Raw genomic sequence first — 17252 nt, forward strand, 5'->3', positions numbered from 1 at the left:
AGCATTATTTGATCTTATAGGACCAAAAACAAAAGCTTTTCAACCCAAAAATAAAATGACATCCAGCAGCCAATCTTTAAACGCACCTATCATCTTCACTGGTCAAAATTATCACAATTGGTCAGTAAAGATGCAGGCTTTTTGGAAGCCTATGACCTGCAGAAAGCGTGATTGAAGACAAATCAATACCTCCTCTACCAGCAAACCCCACCTTAGCCCAAATTAAATTCAACGGTGAAGAAAAGGCAAAGAAATCCAAGGCCATTCAGAATTTAGTGTCTGATTTTGTGTTTTACAGGATCATGGCTTGCAACATAGCAAAGGAGGATTGGGAGGGTTGAAAGAAGAATACCAAGGTAGTGATAGAACATGACAAATGAAAGTGTTGAATCTGAAAAGAGAATTTAAGTCCTTGAATATGCAGGAGGATGAAACAATTGGTAAGTATGCTGATCGAATCTCCTTAATTGTTAATAACATTAGACTGCTTGGTGAGGAATTTGCAAACCAAAGGATTGTGGAGAAAATTCTTGTAACTCTTCCTGAGAGGTTTGAATCCAAGATCTCCTCTCTTGAAGAGTCCAAGGACCTAAACAAAATCTCATTAAGTGAGCTGATGAGTGCTCTTCAAGCACAAGAACAAAGAATGACTATGAGACAGGAGAGGATCACTGAAGGAGCTTTTTCTATGCAAAAGCAACATTTTGGTAAGGGAAAGCAGCTATCTAACCCAAAAAATAAGAGCAAGCATGATGGAGGAAACAGTAGTGAAGGGTCAAATAAGTCATTCCCTCCTTGCAAACGCTGTAAAAAAAGAACACACCTGGACAAGTACTATTGGTGGAGGCTTGATACCGTATGTAGCAACTGTAAATAGATGGGGCACATATCCAAGGTCTGCAAATCCAAAAACAAAGCCTTTAAATCTTCACAAGCTCAATTGGCAGATGCAGCTGAGGTAAAGGAGGAGCAACTCTTTGTAGTTTCTTGCTTCTCAACGAATGACCCCTCTGATGCTTGGCTCATTGACAATGGTTGCACACATCATTTGTGCAATAATGCTAAGATTTTCAGGATCCTTGATGATACTTATAATTCTAGAGTAAAGGTGGGAAATGGAAAGTTCTTGGAAGTCAAAGGAAGAGGGTCAATGGTTGTTTCAATAATCTCAGGTATCAAAACTATTACTGATATTTTATATATACCTAGTATTAGCCAAAATTTGTTGAGTGTTGAACAGATGCTTGAAAAGAATTACTCATTATTTTTAAGGATCGAATATGCACTATTTTTTTTATCCTTCTGGAATAGAACTATTCTATGTCAAGATGAACAACAAGAGTTTTGCGGTAAATCTTGAAAAAGCAATTGAGCAGGCTTGTATAAGTGCTTCACAATTAGTTACAAACCTGGGGCACAGAAGGCTTGGTCATGTCAATCACAGAAGCATTGCTGAGATGAACAAGAAGGGGTTGGTGGAAAATATGCCTGAAATTTCTTGTGATGCTCAAGTTTGTGAGATTTGTCAGTAGGGTAAGCAAACAAAGCTACCATTTCAAACTAATCAAGCATGGAGAGCCAACTAGAAACTTCAGCTCATCCACACTGATGTTTGTAGCCTAATGAAAACCAAGTCCTTGAATGACATTGAACATCAATTGACCTTACCATACACCCCACAACAAAATGGGGTGTCTGAAAGGAAGAATAGGACAATAATGGAGATAGCCAGGTGTCTTTTAATTGAAAAACAAATGCCAAACTAGTTCTGGGTAGAGGTAATCAATACATCTGTCTATTTATTAAATAGACTACCCACAAAGACTTTATAAGACAAGACTCCATATGAAGCTTGGTATGACAGCAAACCATCAATACACCATCTCAGAATCTTTGGATGTATATGTTATTATCAAGTACCAGAACCCAAAAGAAGCAAGCTAGACAACAAGGCCTAAAAAGGTATTTTCATGTGTTATGGTTCATCATACAAAGGCTACAAGATTTTCTGTTTGAGAACAGAAAAAATAATTCTAAGTAGAGATGTGAAGTTTAATGAGGCAACTGCTTGGGATTAGGAGAAGCAAAAGGATGCTCATACTCCTCTCTATCCAAAAGTGCAACCTCAACTTGCAGCAAATGAATTGGTGAATGACTTACCTATGAAGGGTACCAGAACCTTGGAGGACATTTATCAGAGGTGCAGTTTGGTTGTCAATGAACCAACAAGCTATGCTGAAGCACAAGACTCTCAAGCATAGAGGAGAGCTATGAAAGCATTTATAGAAGTTTAATTGGCAGCCTTCTGTATCTTATAGTAAGCAGACCTGACATTCTATTTGCTGTAAGTTTGCTCTCTAGATTCATGCATTCACCTAGAGAAACTCACCTTATAGCTGCTAAAAGGGTGTTAAGTTATATCAAAGGAACCAGCACACTTGGGATTTTCTTTCCAGCATCTGCAGGAAAGACCTTGAAGCTGGTTGGTTACTCTGACAGTGATTGGGGTGGTTGCGTTGAATACTCAAAAAGCACTTCTGGATATCTATTTTCCTTAGGCTCAAGTTTTAGCTGGAATTCAAGGGAATAAGAAACAACAACTCAATCAATAGCAGAAGCATAGTATATTGCTGCTGCCTCCTCTGTAAACCAGGCTATCTGGCTAAGGAAGATGATGAAGGACTTGGGGTGTGAACAAATAAAGGCTACCAAAATTATGTGTGACAACATTTCAACAGTGTCAATCTCCAAAAATCTAGTGTTTCATGGCCGAACTAAGCACATCAAGATCAAATTCCATTTTATTAAAGAAGTTCAAAAATCTAATAAAGTGTCACCTGTTCATTGCTCATCTGAGAATGTTAGTAGTATGCCCTAGAGCATATCATTTAGTATGTATCTTGTACATGTTTTATTAATAAAAGGCATTTTCAATTTTTCGTTTACATAACATATTTATGTGTAATATAAAAGATATATTGATATTTTGTTAGAAATTTTATTCTTAAGTTGTTAAGAATATGAGTGACGGTATTTCTAGCACAAAGTATCATAAATTAGTTCACAATCGAGGATAATTCACAATAAGGACATGACTTATTCAGAAAGATTGTAATCATGTTTGTTCCCAAGTTATTTATATGAGATATAAATAAGATGGAATGGTGAGTCTAATGCCATATAACAAACATGATAGGCACTTATGCATGATAAGTAGGCCGAACCAGTGACATTTATGACAAGCATGTGGAGTTTACTCTTGTCAATGCATTGTCATAAATCATATCAGTGTATATAATCTTTAGACCTGAGATAATATAGTTATCTTGTATATAGGTGGTTTGAGTTTGAAACTGCTTTCATACTTGTACTGTGTATGGGTATATGGGCATGTGTTGGCTCCTACTAGTTATATATGGAGGTAGGTGTTGATCAAGATGGAATCTGTTACCCTAAGTAAATAGGGATAAAATTCTATGTTCATTTTATTATTCTTGATGTTTCAAGTTCTTGGCCAGGACAAACAGATTTAATCAGAAAAGAGTTTTTGATGAGAAAATCTTTTTAATCAAGAATTAGAATTAAAAGAAAACATAATATTCATAGGAAATGGGATTTGACATAAACCATGACTCCAGCTCGAATTGGGATTTTGTAACAGAGAGATTCTAGTAAATGGTAACATATGATTATAGGTTCATTTAAGATATTCCTTATTACTAATTAGGTGGCCATGGCATGCTATGCTAGGTGTTAACCATGGTCTATGAGGTGCCTAAAATGATTTAGAGAAATCATTTATGGTAAGAAAGAGTTCTGATGATATTAAGAGTTAATAACATATCTCATTGCCAATTAGTGATGAGCCTAGTGAGTCACACACATACACAAGTAATCACCAAGTTAAATGTGATTTAATTGATTAATTAAAGAGTTTAATTGATTAATTAACAGGTTTGGATTGCAATAAGATTGCAAAGTCCCTAGCATGGCTTGAAACCAAATATAGGTTATTGGATATATAGTATAAGTTAAATTTATATTTAAAGTGTTTAAATATGAATTTAATTGTGAGAAATTAATTAGTGGAGATTAATTAATTAATTTATATTTGATATAAATTAATTAGAAGAGGAGAAATAATTATTTTGGGTTGAAAACTCAAAATTATAACAAAAGGGTAATTTGGTCATTTCACAGGGTGACATGTGACACCATGAGATGGTGACACATGGCATCATGGTTTGTCATTTTTCTTTCTATCATGCAAAATGATCAAAGTCAAGATTAAGTTTAGCTTTGACACTTGGCTTAATGTGATTAGGTCAATTAAAATCAAGATGCAATCAGGTGATAACACGTGGCAAGGGTTTTAAGTGATGACCTAATTATATAATGTGATATTATGAGAAAATAAGAAAATTAGCCACTCTTCTTATTTTTCTCTCAAGTGTGCCGCCACCCATAGCACTCTCTCCTCTCTTCATCTTCTCTCATCAATTCAAAGGGAATTATCCAAGTTTCTTTGAATTAAAATTGCTAAAAATTATTTCTAGTGTCCTATATACATCTACAACCTCTCTAAAGGCAAAAACCTAAATTCAAATTGGTTGGCAAGGCTTGAGAAGCTGGTTTAGGGGCTGCCCATTGGTGATCTTAGTGTGGACAAGCTAGAGGGATAATATTTGGGGTCCTAGGTGCTTCACAAAGATACCAATCACATCTACAGTGCATCAAAAGGTTAGTGCACATATTCTTGTATCAATCTAGAGTTCTAATGAATTAATTTGTTAATTCTAAAATCTTAAATAGAAAATGTAGATCCTAATACATATTAAAAGAGTTTTAATATGCAATTGAATATTGAAATCAATTAGGTACATAATGAATCTTGCATGATGCATGAGACCCCAGAAGAAAATTTTTGAATTCAATATTTTAATATAATAATTTTCATGCTTCCGCTCCTTCAATGTGAATCAGTTAGTAGACATTTTTATCAAGTCTCTACCTAAAGAAAGGTTCAAAGATTTGACACAAAAAATTGGTATTTGTCATCGAAATGCCAAGGAGGGGTGTTAGAAAATTGGCATTTCAGTTCTAGCTCATTGTTTCTTTGTTATTTTAATTTATTGTTTCCTACTTTTAAGCAAAAGATCATGTCCAAAAATAGTTGCTTATTTTTCTGAAGTTAGTGGTTGATTAATTCTTATTTCAATTTTTGCCCACTTTGTAAGCGGCAGTTAGATAAGAAAGTTTGTTATTCTCTTCTTGTATAAATTTTGAAACTTTCTTGAATAAAAATGAGCTGGATTTCTTTCTTTTTTGCTTTAAACTTCTGTTTTAACAAGGTATGTAACAAGCAAACTAAATGCCATCAGCGTTTCTTTCACAGGGACCATAAACTTGTTTAATATGGATTTGATATGTTTGAGAAGCACAACTTTCAGAATAATGAGTTATTTAGACTCAGAAAATAGACTCCCAAAAAATAATCGAAGCTCCCCCCCACCCCCCCTCCTTTTTTTTTCTTTTTAATAATTGTTTATCTCAATAGTGAACTTTCGCATTGACACATATTTCTTCTCGTTTAAATTAAAGCTCAAAAAGGGGAATGCTGGATTTTATTAATGCAACAGTTTCAGGAACTTGCATGGGAAAATGAATTTGAACTTCTTAATACTCAAAGATTGTTATCAATTAGTGACTAATAACTATGCTATTCTATATAAATATTATAAAGCAGAGTTTTAAAATAGGTTAATACAATATTGTCAAGTGTAAATCCATTGTTTGGCCTAAGAATTTCTAAATATCTCTTAATAACTACATTCCTCGTAGGCTTTTCAATAATTCTTACATCGCATACAAATTACTTGCTAGAATTACCCTGACATTATCCATCTGAATATAAATAATTAATAAATTATTTAATAATTTTGTTCGAGATATTATTCTCGGAGAGCTCTTTAGTAGAGTCAAATGCTGAGGAGAATGGGTCAATTTTCCATAGCTCCGTACGCTAAGGTTTAGAAAAGTGACCAAGTCAGGCTTCCAAGATAGTTAATCAAATTAAGGAAAAGGACCAGCATTATGCTCATGATCATTAATGGCGGCAGAAAAAGATGAACAGGAAAAAGTGTGAGCAAGTCAGGCTTCCATGATAGTTAATTAAATTAAGGAAAACGACCAGCATTATGCTCACGATCATTAAAGGCTGTAGAAAAAGATGAACAAGAAAAAGAGTGAGCAAGTCAGTCATCCTCGATAATTAAATTAAGGAAAATGACCAGCATTACGAGTCTTGACAATTAATTGGCGTAGAAAAAGAAGAAGAACCATGACTATTACTTGCTATAGTATAAATTCATGAATGAAGAAGAAAAGCCTAAATTGTGATATGGAAGAGTAACTCTAGGAAGATGCCTATGTCTTTCCAATTCCAAAGTTTAACCAATTAAATAAATTCCTCATATAGAACAAAACACATTGACCTACTAAATTCCACACGATAGATTTTTTTTTTAATATAGAAATGTAGAAAATATTTTGTTAATTAAAAATAAAATATAAATGAGAAGTATAAATCAATATATTATATTTTGTATAAATGAAATTAACAATTTATACAAAAAATAATATAAAAATTTTAGAAGATTCAATAGTATTAACATGTATATTGATCACTATATGAATTGTGCGCTCTACTCTTTAGCTCCAACAAAACACGCATGGCATGATGCTTACATAATTTCATAAAATTGACTTTTTTAAAGTTTTTTAATATTTTTATTTATATATTTTTTTATATAATTATAAAATAATATTTAAAAGAATAGTGCTATTTATTTTTATTTGTGACACAATAACTAGTTAAACACGTCTTATATTAAAATAACTATTTGATTAAATTTGCTAATAACATAGTTGCCATCTATATACTTACATTTATGGGATATTATTATTTTATTTATTTTTAAATCAAAGTTATTTTACCTTCATTATGGATTAACTAATATTTAATTTAAAATTAATTAAAAAATACAATAGATTTTTGCATAAAAGTAATATTACATAAACTTATATAATTGTTATAATATAGTGATTTTCTTTTAAGATTTTGGATGAAATTTTAAGGGATACCATCTTCTATGATTCCTTTTCTCTAAAGAAAATGACCAAGCATTATGACTCAAGACTATTAATGGCAGAACGAGAAGAAAGTGAACAAGTCAGTTTTTCATGATTCTTATCATTTGGTTTGAAATTTAGAATTTTATAAGAATTTAATTTAATTAATTTTTTTATTAATGATTATATTTAAAATAAAAAATTCAATTTTTTGTAATTTGAAAAATTTTTTATTTAAAAAAAATTGAATATAATTATGTGTAATTAAACACATTGATTTATTTTTTTTTTACATCTTTATTAATTTCATTTTTTTAGGAATACTATTTTTAAAAAATTTTAAAGGATTTTATTGTCATTGTTAATTTATTTTAGTAATATTTCTTAAACATTTTTTTGTAATTTTTTTTATTATAAAGACTATTATTTAGAGCGATAAATTATTTTCATTAACATATTGTTATTATCATCAAAATATGCATTGTTTAGAACTATAAAATTATGTATTGTTAATATTATTTTAAAATATTAATAAATAATGTCTATAAAACTTTTCATAATATTTATTTAGAGTTATTAGTGTCTTAAATATTTAAATAAAAAATTTCAAACATTATAGTATAATATAAATAAACTTTATTATATTAAAAAAAGAATTTCTTGCAAATTTTTATTATTTACCTTCTTAAATAAAAAAATTCAGAGCACTAATCAATAAACTATAGTAATATTATTTTATATATAAAAGTGAGCAAGTCAGTCTTCCATGGTAGTTAAATTAAGGAAAAGGACCAGCATTATGACTCATGGGCATTAATGGCTGTAGAACAAGATGAACAAGAAAAAAAGTGAGCAAGTCAGTCATACACGATAATTAAATTAAGGAAAATGGCCAGCACTACGAGTCTTGACAATTAATTGGCGTAGAAAAAGAAGAAGACTCATGACTATTACTTGCTATAGTATAAATTCATGAATGAAGAAGAAAAACCTAAATTGTGATATGGAAGAGTAACTCTAGGAAGATACCTATGTGTATATTAGTCTTTCCAATTCCATAGTTTACCCAATTAAACAAATTCCACATATAGAACAAAACATATTGACCTACTAAATTCCACATGATAGATTTTTTTTTTATATAGAAATGTAGAAAATATTTTGTTAATTAAAAATAGAGTATAAATGAAATACAAATCTGAACACATTATATTTTGTATAAATAAAATTAATAATTTATACAAAAAATAATATAAAAATTTTAGAAGATTTAATAGTATTAATAACATGTAGATTGGTCAATCGGTGGACTGCGCGCTCTACTCTTTAACTCTAGGAAAAATATGCAATGCATGATATTTATATAATTTCATAAATATGACTTTGAAAAAAGTTTATTTTTATATTTTTATTTATATCCATTTTATATAATTATAAAATAATATTTAAAAGAATAGTAGTATTTATTTTTTTTTACACAATAACTTGTTAAATATGTCTTAAATTAAAATAAATACTTAATTAAATTTCCTAATAACATAGTTGCCATCTATATACTTAAATTTATGGGATATTATTATTTTATTTATTTTGAAATCAAAGTTATTTTACCTTCATTGTGGATTAACTAATATTTAATTTAAAATTAATTAAAACAATAGATGTTTACATAAAATAAATATTACATAAACTTATATAATTGTTATAATATAGTGATTTTCTTTTAAGATTTTTTGGATGAAATTTTAAGGGATAACATCTTTTATGATTCCTTTTATCCGAAGAAAATAACCAAGCATTAAGTCTCATGACTATTAATCGCATTAGAAAAGAAGAACAAGAAGAAAAGAGTGAACAAGTAAGTCTTCCAGGATTTTTATCATTTTGTTTGAAATTTAGAATTTTGTAAGAATTTAATTCAATTAATTTTTTTTATTAATTTTTATGTTTGAAATAAAAAATTTAATTCTTTGTAATTTAAAAAATTTTTTATTTTTAAAAAATAAAAATTAAACATAATTATGTGTAATTAAACACATTGATTTATTTTTGTTTTTTCAATTAGCATTGAACTTAACTGTTTAAGAGAAGAAAATGGCAGCAATTGTTCAACAAGGAATTATAGACAATCAGAAGATTTTTCCCTGCCACCTAGAACCCTTATGGTGACCCTTAGGGGACTTAAGTCTCAATACTGGACCCTGAGGGTGTGGATTTGGCTCTCAATCTCCTCCATCATTAAGCTACTGGAATTGAAATTTCTTTGGGCTTGCAGATTGTTTGTCAAAAGGGCTATTTTTTATCCAAGCTGGTCCTTTATTTTATGCCCATGCTGTTGTCTCGTTCCCAACCAACGTGCGACAACATCACATCCCAATACTCTTCCATTTAAAATGATATAATCTTACTCTAAATTTGGTAATTCATTTCCAAGAGATTTGTTTTCACTTCCATTTCTAAAGGGAATGAAATTTTTGTTTCACCCACAACAGATGAAATACTTCTACAGCATAGTTGGTGACATTTATTGATTTAACTACACAGTCTGATTTTAGATTTAGTTGAAAGAAAAGTACGGAGAAGTCCTCGCAGACAGTTCAAGAGGCAAAACTTGAGGTTTATTTGCTGGAGGGTGATGTTCATATGGGGGAAGGTATCAAGAGAATAGTTATTCTTGAAATTTAATGAGATGCACAAGCATAGGTTAGTGGGAGCCTGGATGCTTGAATGAATAGCTTATGCCTCTGCAATTCAATCCAAATCAAAGTACTCTTTGGGCTGCAAGCGGATATGAAGATATATATAATCAGATAGTGTGTTAAAAAATTAAACTCATACCCATTTGTGGTTCACAATTTCGTCGGATCTTAACGAGTCCTTGCACGAACAAAAGCCTCTGTGATGATGTTTAGTTTTCTTGTGACATCTCCCATACTCATTTGATCTCCTGGTAGTTATACTGAGCATGCTAATCCTGTTTTGAGGACTGATGCAACACATTTTTGCACATTGCTTCCTTGTAATTTCAGATTTTCAATATTGACATTACTTTCTTGGAATTCTGTTTGACAATCATCACTCTCGTTGTCTTCATATTTCTTCTGCCCTCACTTCTCCTGTTGCAATAAGCATGGGATCTAGAACCTGCAGCACTTGTCCTGGTAGCTTAGACCTAACAAAGTTTTGGAGATTCAAACCATTTGTGAACACTTCATCAATTGGTCTCCGTCCTATGAATATCTCTAACAAAATTATTCCAAAGCTGTACACATCCCCATATGTTGCTGGCTCGCCACCTATTCCATATTCTGCAAGGCATGCATATGAAATTCCATTTTTATTATATACATGGCCAGAGCGGTTATGTGATAAATAAAAGCATAGAAGATTTTACCTGGAGGCATATAGCCAATTGTTCCCTTTTCCCCATTGGAGCTCATTTGGCCTTGAGAAGAATTATTTGAGCTTTTGGAAAGTAGTCTCGCTAATCCAAAATCACCAATATGAGCTGTTAAGGAGTTGACTTAGCTGCTGCACTTCCTATTTAGCTGCTGTAGTTTTCTTTTTTCTGTTATGTTTTTTATTAATTGACTTGTTCTACTGCATTTTAGTCATTATTTCCATTTTTCTAGCTAAGTTGTTAAACATGGAGGCATGTTCCATGGTTGAGCTGAAATATAGGAATTTTTGTTATATTTTGAGCTGTATTTAAGCTCATTTGCAGTTAATAAAAAAACATAATACACTGAAATATTCTTCTCTTTCTCTGTTAATTCTTAGTTTGCTCCAACAAACTGGTATCAGAGCTTTCTTCTTAAGGGACTTGTGAGGAATTTGAGTGTATTTTTTCCACCAAAAATGGAGGCTTCAAGTGCTGAAACTCCTTTCAATGCCATTGCACCTCCTGTGTTCAATGGAGAAAATTATCAAGTTTGGGCAATCAGAATGGAGGCTTACCTGGATGCAAATGATCTCTGGGAGGCTGTTGAGGAAGACTACCAAGTGCTTCCACTACCCGACAATCCTACAATAGCTCAAATGAAGAGTTTCAAAGAAAGGAAGGCAAGGAAGTCCAAGGCCAAAAACTGCTTGTTTGCTGTAGTTTCATCCTCAATTTTCACCAAAATCATGTCCTTGAAAACAGTCTTTGATATATGGAACTATCTCAACAAGGAGTACGAGGGAAATGAGAAGATCAAAGGAATGCAAGTGCTGAATCTGGTTAGACAATTTGAGATGCAGAAAATGAAGGAATCTGAAACTATTAAAGAGTATTCAGATAGACTTCTCAATATCGTAAACAAGGTACGATTATTTGGTACTGAATTTGCTGATACAAGAATAGTTCAAAAAATTCTTGTTACTGTCCCTGAAAGATTTGAAGCTACCATCTCTTCTTTGGAAAATACTAAGGATCTATCAAAGATTGGCTTGGCAGAATTGATACATGCTTTGCAGGCTCAAGAACAGAGAAGGCTCATGAGAAGTGAAGGTTCTGTTGAAGGAGCATTGGCTGCAAAGGTGCAAACTAATCAAGGAGGGAAAGGGAAGTATAAAGGAAACAAGAAGGAAGGTTCATATTCATCAAAGTCTGACTTTCCTCCTTGTAAGCACTGCAACAAAAAGGGTCATCCACAATCAAAATGTTGGAGGAGACCTAATGTGAAATGTGAGAAGTGCCAGAAAATGGGACATCATCAGAAAATATGCAAGAGCAACATTCAGAAGGTTATAGCTCAAGTTGATCTTCAGCAGAAAAATGTTGTTCAAGTAGCTGATCATGAAGAGGAGCAACTATTCGTAGCTACCGGTCTTGCAGCAAGTCATTCAAGTGACAAGTGGCTCATTGACAGTGGTTGCACCAACCACATGACATTTGACAGGGATCTATTCAAGGAGCTGGATACGTCATTCATTTCCAAAGTGAAGATTGGAAATGGAGAATGTATCGCAGTGAAAGGGAAAGGCACAATTGTAGTGGAAACTTCAAAAGGTACAAAGCTTATCCGAGAAGTGTTATTTGTACCTAACATTAACCAAAATTTGCTGAGTGTTGGCTAGCTTCTTGAAAATGGTTTTAAAGTGTTTTTTGAGGGCAATCATTGCTTAATCAAAAACTCAAAAGATGAAGATATGTTCAAAGTGAGCATGAAAGGGAAGAGTTTTGAACTAGATCCTCTACAGGCAAAGCAATCAGTCTACTCTACAACAACAGTGAATGTAGAAGTGTGGCATAGAAGGCTGGGTCATTTTCATCATAGAGCAGTGGTGAATATGCAAAAGAATGAACTTGTTCAAGGTTTGCCTAATCTTGAAGTTGAACTGCCAGAATGCAAGGCTTGCTAATATGGAAAGCAATCAAGGCTTCCTTTCAAGAAAGCTACCTGGAGAGCATCAGAAAAGATTCAGTTGATTCATACTGATGTGGCTGGTCCACATAGAACTCCTTCACTTAATGGGAGTAAGTATTATCTGCTTTTCATTGATGATTATAGCATAATGTGAAGGATATATTTTCTCAGGTTCAAATCAGAAGTGGCTGGTGTGTTCTGGAAATTCAAGAATTGGATTGAAACACAAAGTAGCTACAAAATTTAGACGTTGAGGTCTGATAATGGGAAGGAGTACACGTCTGAAACTTTCAATGAGTTCTGTGAAGAGGCTGGAATTGAACACCAACTCACTGCTCCATATACTCCTCAACAAAATGGAGTCAGTGAACGTAAAAATCGTACAGTGATGGAGATGGCCAGGTGTTTGCTTCATGAGAAAGAGTTGCCAAAAGAATACTGGGCAGAGGCTGCTAACACTTCTGTGTTTCTGCTAAACAGACTTCCTACAAAGGCAGTTGATGGGAAGACACCTTTTGAGGCTTGGTATGGTTACAAACCTTCTTTAAAAAATTTAAAAGTGTTTGGCTGCTTGTGTTTCACTTATGTGCCTCAGATCAAAAGAGACAAGCTCGACAGAAAAGCTGAAGCTGGAATCTTTGTCGGATACAGCTCAGTTTCGAAGGCTTATAGAGTTTTTCAACCTAATACGAGAAAAATTCTGATAAGCAGGGATGTGCATTTTATGGAAGATGCTAAGTGGAATTGGAAAGGAGATCAGGCTAGTACAATTCCAAGTCAAGATTCAAAATTGCTAGAGCTGTCCGAATCCTATTTGGTTGATGATGAACCTATCAGAGGTACAAGATCACTTTCGGAAATCTATCAAAAGTGCAACGTTGCAGTTCTGGAACCAGAAAATTTTCAGGAGGCAAAAAGAGATCCAAAATGGGTAGCTGCAATGAAGGAGGAGTTAAGCATGATTGAAAAAAATAAAACGTGGCAGCTGGTAAAAAGACCTGATGATAGAAAGGTGATTGGAGTAAAGTGGGTATTTAGAACAAAGCTCAATGGAGATGGCTCTATAAACAAGCATAAAGCAAGGCTTGTTGTGAAAGGTTATGCCCAAATCCCTGGTGTTGATTTTTCTGACACATTTGCTCCTGTTGCCAGAATTGAAACAATCAGATTGCTGTTGGCCATTGCTGCTCAAAAGGGTTGGAAAGTGTACCAGTTAGATGTAAAGTCAGCGTTTCTAAATGGTCTTCTTGAGGAGGAGATTTACGTTGAACAACCTGAGGGGTTTGTTGTGAAAGAGCAAGAAGAAGATGTGTATTTGCTCAAAAAAGCATTATACGGCTTGAAACAGGCACCAAGGGCCTGGTATAGCAGAATTGATGAGCATTTGATGCAGTTGGGATTCAAAAAAAGTCTCAATGAAGCTACCCTCTACATTAAAGGTGATGAGATCAATTTTATTGTTGTTTCCCTGTATGTGGATGACTTACTTGTTACAGGAAGCAACTTGGAACTTGTAAACAAATTCAAGAAAGATATGCAACAGACATTTGAGATGACTGACTTGGGAGAAATGGCATATTTTCTTGGAATGGAGGTTCAACAAAAGGAGAAAGAGGTGTTCATTTGCCAAACCAAATATGCCAAAGAAATTCTGAAGAAATTCAGAATGGATGAGTGCAAGATTGCTACAACTCCTATGGGTAAAAATGTAAAGCTCAGCAAGGAAGATGTAGTGGAAAAGGTTGATGAAACTCTTTACAAAAGTTTAATGGGTTGTTTGATGTACTTAACAGCCACAAGACCTGACATCTTACACTCTGTGAGTCTGCTATCTAGATTTACGAATTGTGCTACTGAAACTCATTTTTCTGCTGCTAAGAGAGTTCTAAGATATGTGAAAGGAACATTGAAGCATGGAATCAAGTTTTGTGCTAGTCAGATTCATGTTCTGCAAGGCTATTCTGATAGTGATCATGGTGGTTCTGATGATATGAAGAGTACTTCAGGCTATTGCTTTAATCTGGGGTCAGGAATGTTCTCTTGGTGTTGTAAAAAACAAGAAGTTGTTGCACAATCGACTGCAGAAGCAGAGTTTATTGCTGCTACAGCTGCTGCAAATCAAGCTTTATGGCTCAGAAAGGTGCTATTTGATCTGAACCTGAAGCAAAATGAAGGCGCAGATGTGTTTGTGGATAATCAAGCAGCGATAGCAATCTCAAACAATTCCGTTTTTCATGGAAAAACGAAGCACTTTAATATCAAATTGTTTTTCCTTAGAGATGTGCAGAAAGAAGGTTCTGTTGTTCTGAAATATTGCAAAACTGATGATAATGTTGCAGACATCTTTACCAAACCTTTGGAAAGAAGCAAATTTGAATTTCTAAGGGAAAAACTTGGAGTTTGCAGCATCAAAGCCAAGGAGGAGTGTTAAGAAGTTGACTTAGCTGCTGCACTTCCTATTTAGCTGCTGTAGTTTTCTTTTTTCTGTTATGTTTTTTATTAATTGACTTGTTCTACTGCATTTTAGTCATTATTTCCATTTTTCTAGCTAAGTTGTTAAACATGGAGGCATGTTCCATGGTTGAGCTGAAATATAGGAATTTTTGTTATATTTTGAGCTGTATTTAAGCTCATTTGCAGTTAATAAAAAAACATAATACACTGAAATATTCTTCTCTTTCTCTGTTAATTCTTAGTTTGCTCCAACATGAGTAGAATGCAATGTAGATGACAAATCAACGGCAACTCGAAGCCTTTGAAGAAGGTTTAAATTCCTTGACTGACTAATACCATCCTCATTTGCATGCAACCACATTTCTAAACTTCCATTCACCATGAAATCAAGCACAACAACTTTTAATCGTTGCCTTTAAAATCAATGCTAGAGCAGTATGTCAAGATCTTCACCAGATTTCGGTGTGTGACGTTTCGCAATGCTCTGCACTCAGGAATGAAGCACTTGGGAGCCCCGTGTTGTTGAAGGTTGAGTTTGTCTGAAGAGAATCCCTGCGTTGCTTGGAGAAGCTCCTAGTATGGAATTCAAAGGAGCTTATCAAGAATAAAAGGACCGGATGATGAATTCTTTCTTGATTTTCGCAGGTAGAAAACCCTTAAGAATGTTATTTTCATGAAAAGCACAGTTGAACTGATGATTGTTGCAAGGATAATGACAACAGGAGAGTTTTTGTGTTTCTTTCGCTCGATGGGGCAAGCTGGTAGCTGCAGTTCTGGGATACCTCCACAAAGATTTTTCTTTCCAACGAGTGAAAATGCTGTCATATCGCTGAACACTGCGTTGATTGGTACCTCACCCTCAAGATTATTGAAAGAAAGAATCAGATATTGCAAAAAAGGAAGCTTGACAGTTCTAAGGATTGGAGACCCCTCAAGGAAGCAAGGGATGAAGGAATGGGTCCTTGGAGAAAGTTACCCTGCATGTAAAGGAATTCTACTTTCAAACGTTCACCTATTGACACAGGAATTTCACCAGACAATTTGTTCTCTGAGATATCTAATGCACCAATATTTTTCAGGTGGCCAACTTCTTGGGGTAACGGACCTGTCAATGAGTTATATGACAAGTTAAGAAGTTGTGATAGAAAGGACAGACCAAGAATTTGTTGGGGTATGATACCAGTCAGGTTATTTTTTGCAACATTCAGCCAAAGCAGATTTTGGCATTGAACTATTGATGTTATCTTCCCTTCTAATTTGTTTTTTCCTAACCAAAGCTCATACAGTTGGGTGATGTTACCTGTGGTTGGAGTGATTTGTCCCAACAACTTGTTTGAATGCAAATACAATCCTTCAAGCTTTTGAAGCCTCCAGAGAGAAATTGGAATGCTGCAAGAAAAATGATTTTCCTCGATGCTTAATTGATACAAATTGACAAGATTCCCAATATCTGCTGGAATTCTTTCGGAGGTTTGGTTTCTTCCTATAGTTAAATCCACAAGGGTAGACATATTAACTATGGTGCTAGGTAATTCACCGTCAAAATTATTATCAACAAGGGATAATTTTTGGACATTGCTGCAGTTTGACAGAGACGTTTTGAAAGCCAAACCAATCCTGACTTGAAATATTGCCCAGAAAATTGAATTTCAATTTCAGCCGTTGAAGACCATTCAAATCTCCCAGATTGATTGGGACTGCTCCTGTGAAACTGTTGAAAGAGATGTCAACTATTTCAAGCTGAGAAGCATTCATCAATGAAACTGGAATACTTCCATAAAATTGGTTCAAGCTGATTTGCAAAATTTGCAGGTTAGGAAGAGTGAGCCCTATGTTTGCTGGGAGCTTCCCATGCAATTGATTCTGTGCTGCAAATAGCGCAGCGATGGATGAGATATTGTAGAGGTTACAAGGAATTGAACCAACCAGATTATTGGCTCCTATCACAAGCAAAGTTAAGCTTGTTATTCGTCCCAATTCATTTGCAATTTTTCCTTCCAAACGATTATATACCACAGAGAAACGTTGGAGGGACGAAAGGTTTCCATTGTGGGATCTTTCCCGTGAGGTTGTTTTTACCGAGGAAAAGCGTCACAAGCTCCTTTAAAGAGGCTAGCTTGGCAGGAATTTTCCTCACTAAGCCATTAAAGGCCAAACTCATAATCCGGAGCTCTGAACAAAAGCTGATGTTAATATATAAAGCACCCTATGTATTATAGGAGGGTGGTGGATATCTTGATGATATATTTTTTTTAGTGTAAGACATTATAATTTTAAAGATGGCTCTAGTATTATTGAGTTATAATATAGTAAGCA

At 33.8% G+C, this 17252-nt stretch overlaps 1 protein-coding gene across 1 annotated transcript; it reads right to left on the bottom strand.

Annotated features, from left to right (window-relative positions):
* Positions 1–15174: 15174 nt before the first annotated feature.
* Positions 15175–17097, bottom strand: LOC131173072 (leucine-rich repeat receptor-like serine/threonine-protein kinase At1g17230). The gene is made up of 7 exons (XM_058134723.1): positions 16950–17097; positions 16607–16876; positions 16237–16419; positions 15935–16041; positions 15621–15794; positions 15442–15509; positions 15175–15349 (listed from the first exon to the last, which is right to left on the bottom strand). The coding sequence occupies exons 1-7, from the start codon at positions 17095–17097 to the stop codon at positions 15175–15177; spliced, it is 1125 nt and encodes a 374-aa protein (XP_057990706.1).
* Positions 17098–17252: the final 155 nt, after the last annotated feature.

The sequence above is a fragment of the Hevea brasiliensis genome, chromosome 14 (assembly GCF_030052815.1).
Source record: "Hevea brasiliensis isolate MT/VB/25A 57/8 chromosome 14, ASM3005281v1, whole genome shotgun sequence".
Taxonomy (NCBI): Eukaryota; Viridiplantae; Streptophyta; class Magnoliopsida; order Malpighiales; family Euphorbiaceae; genus Hevea; species Hevea brasiliensis.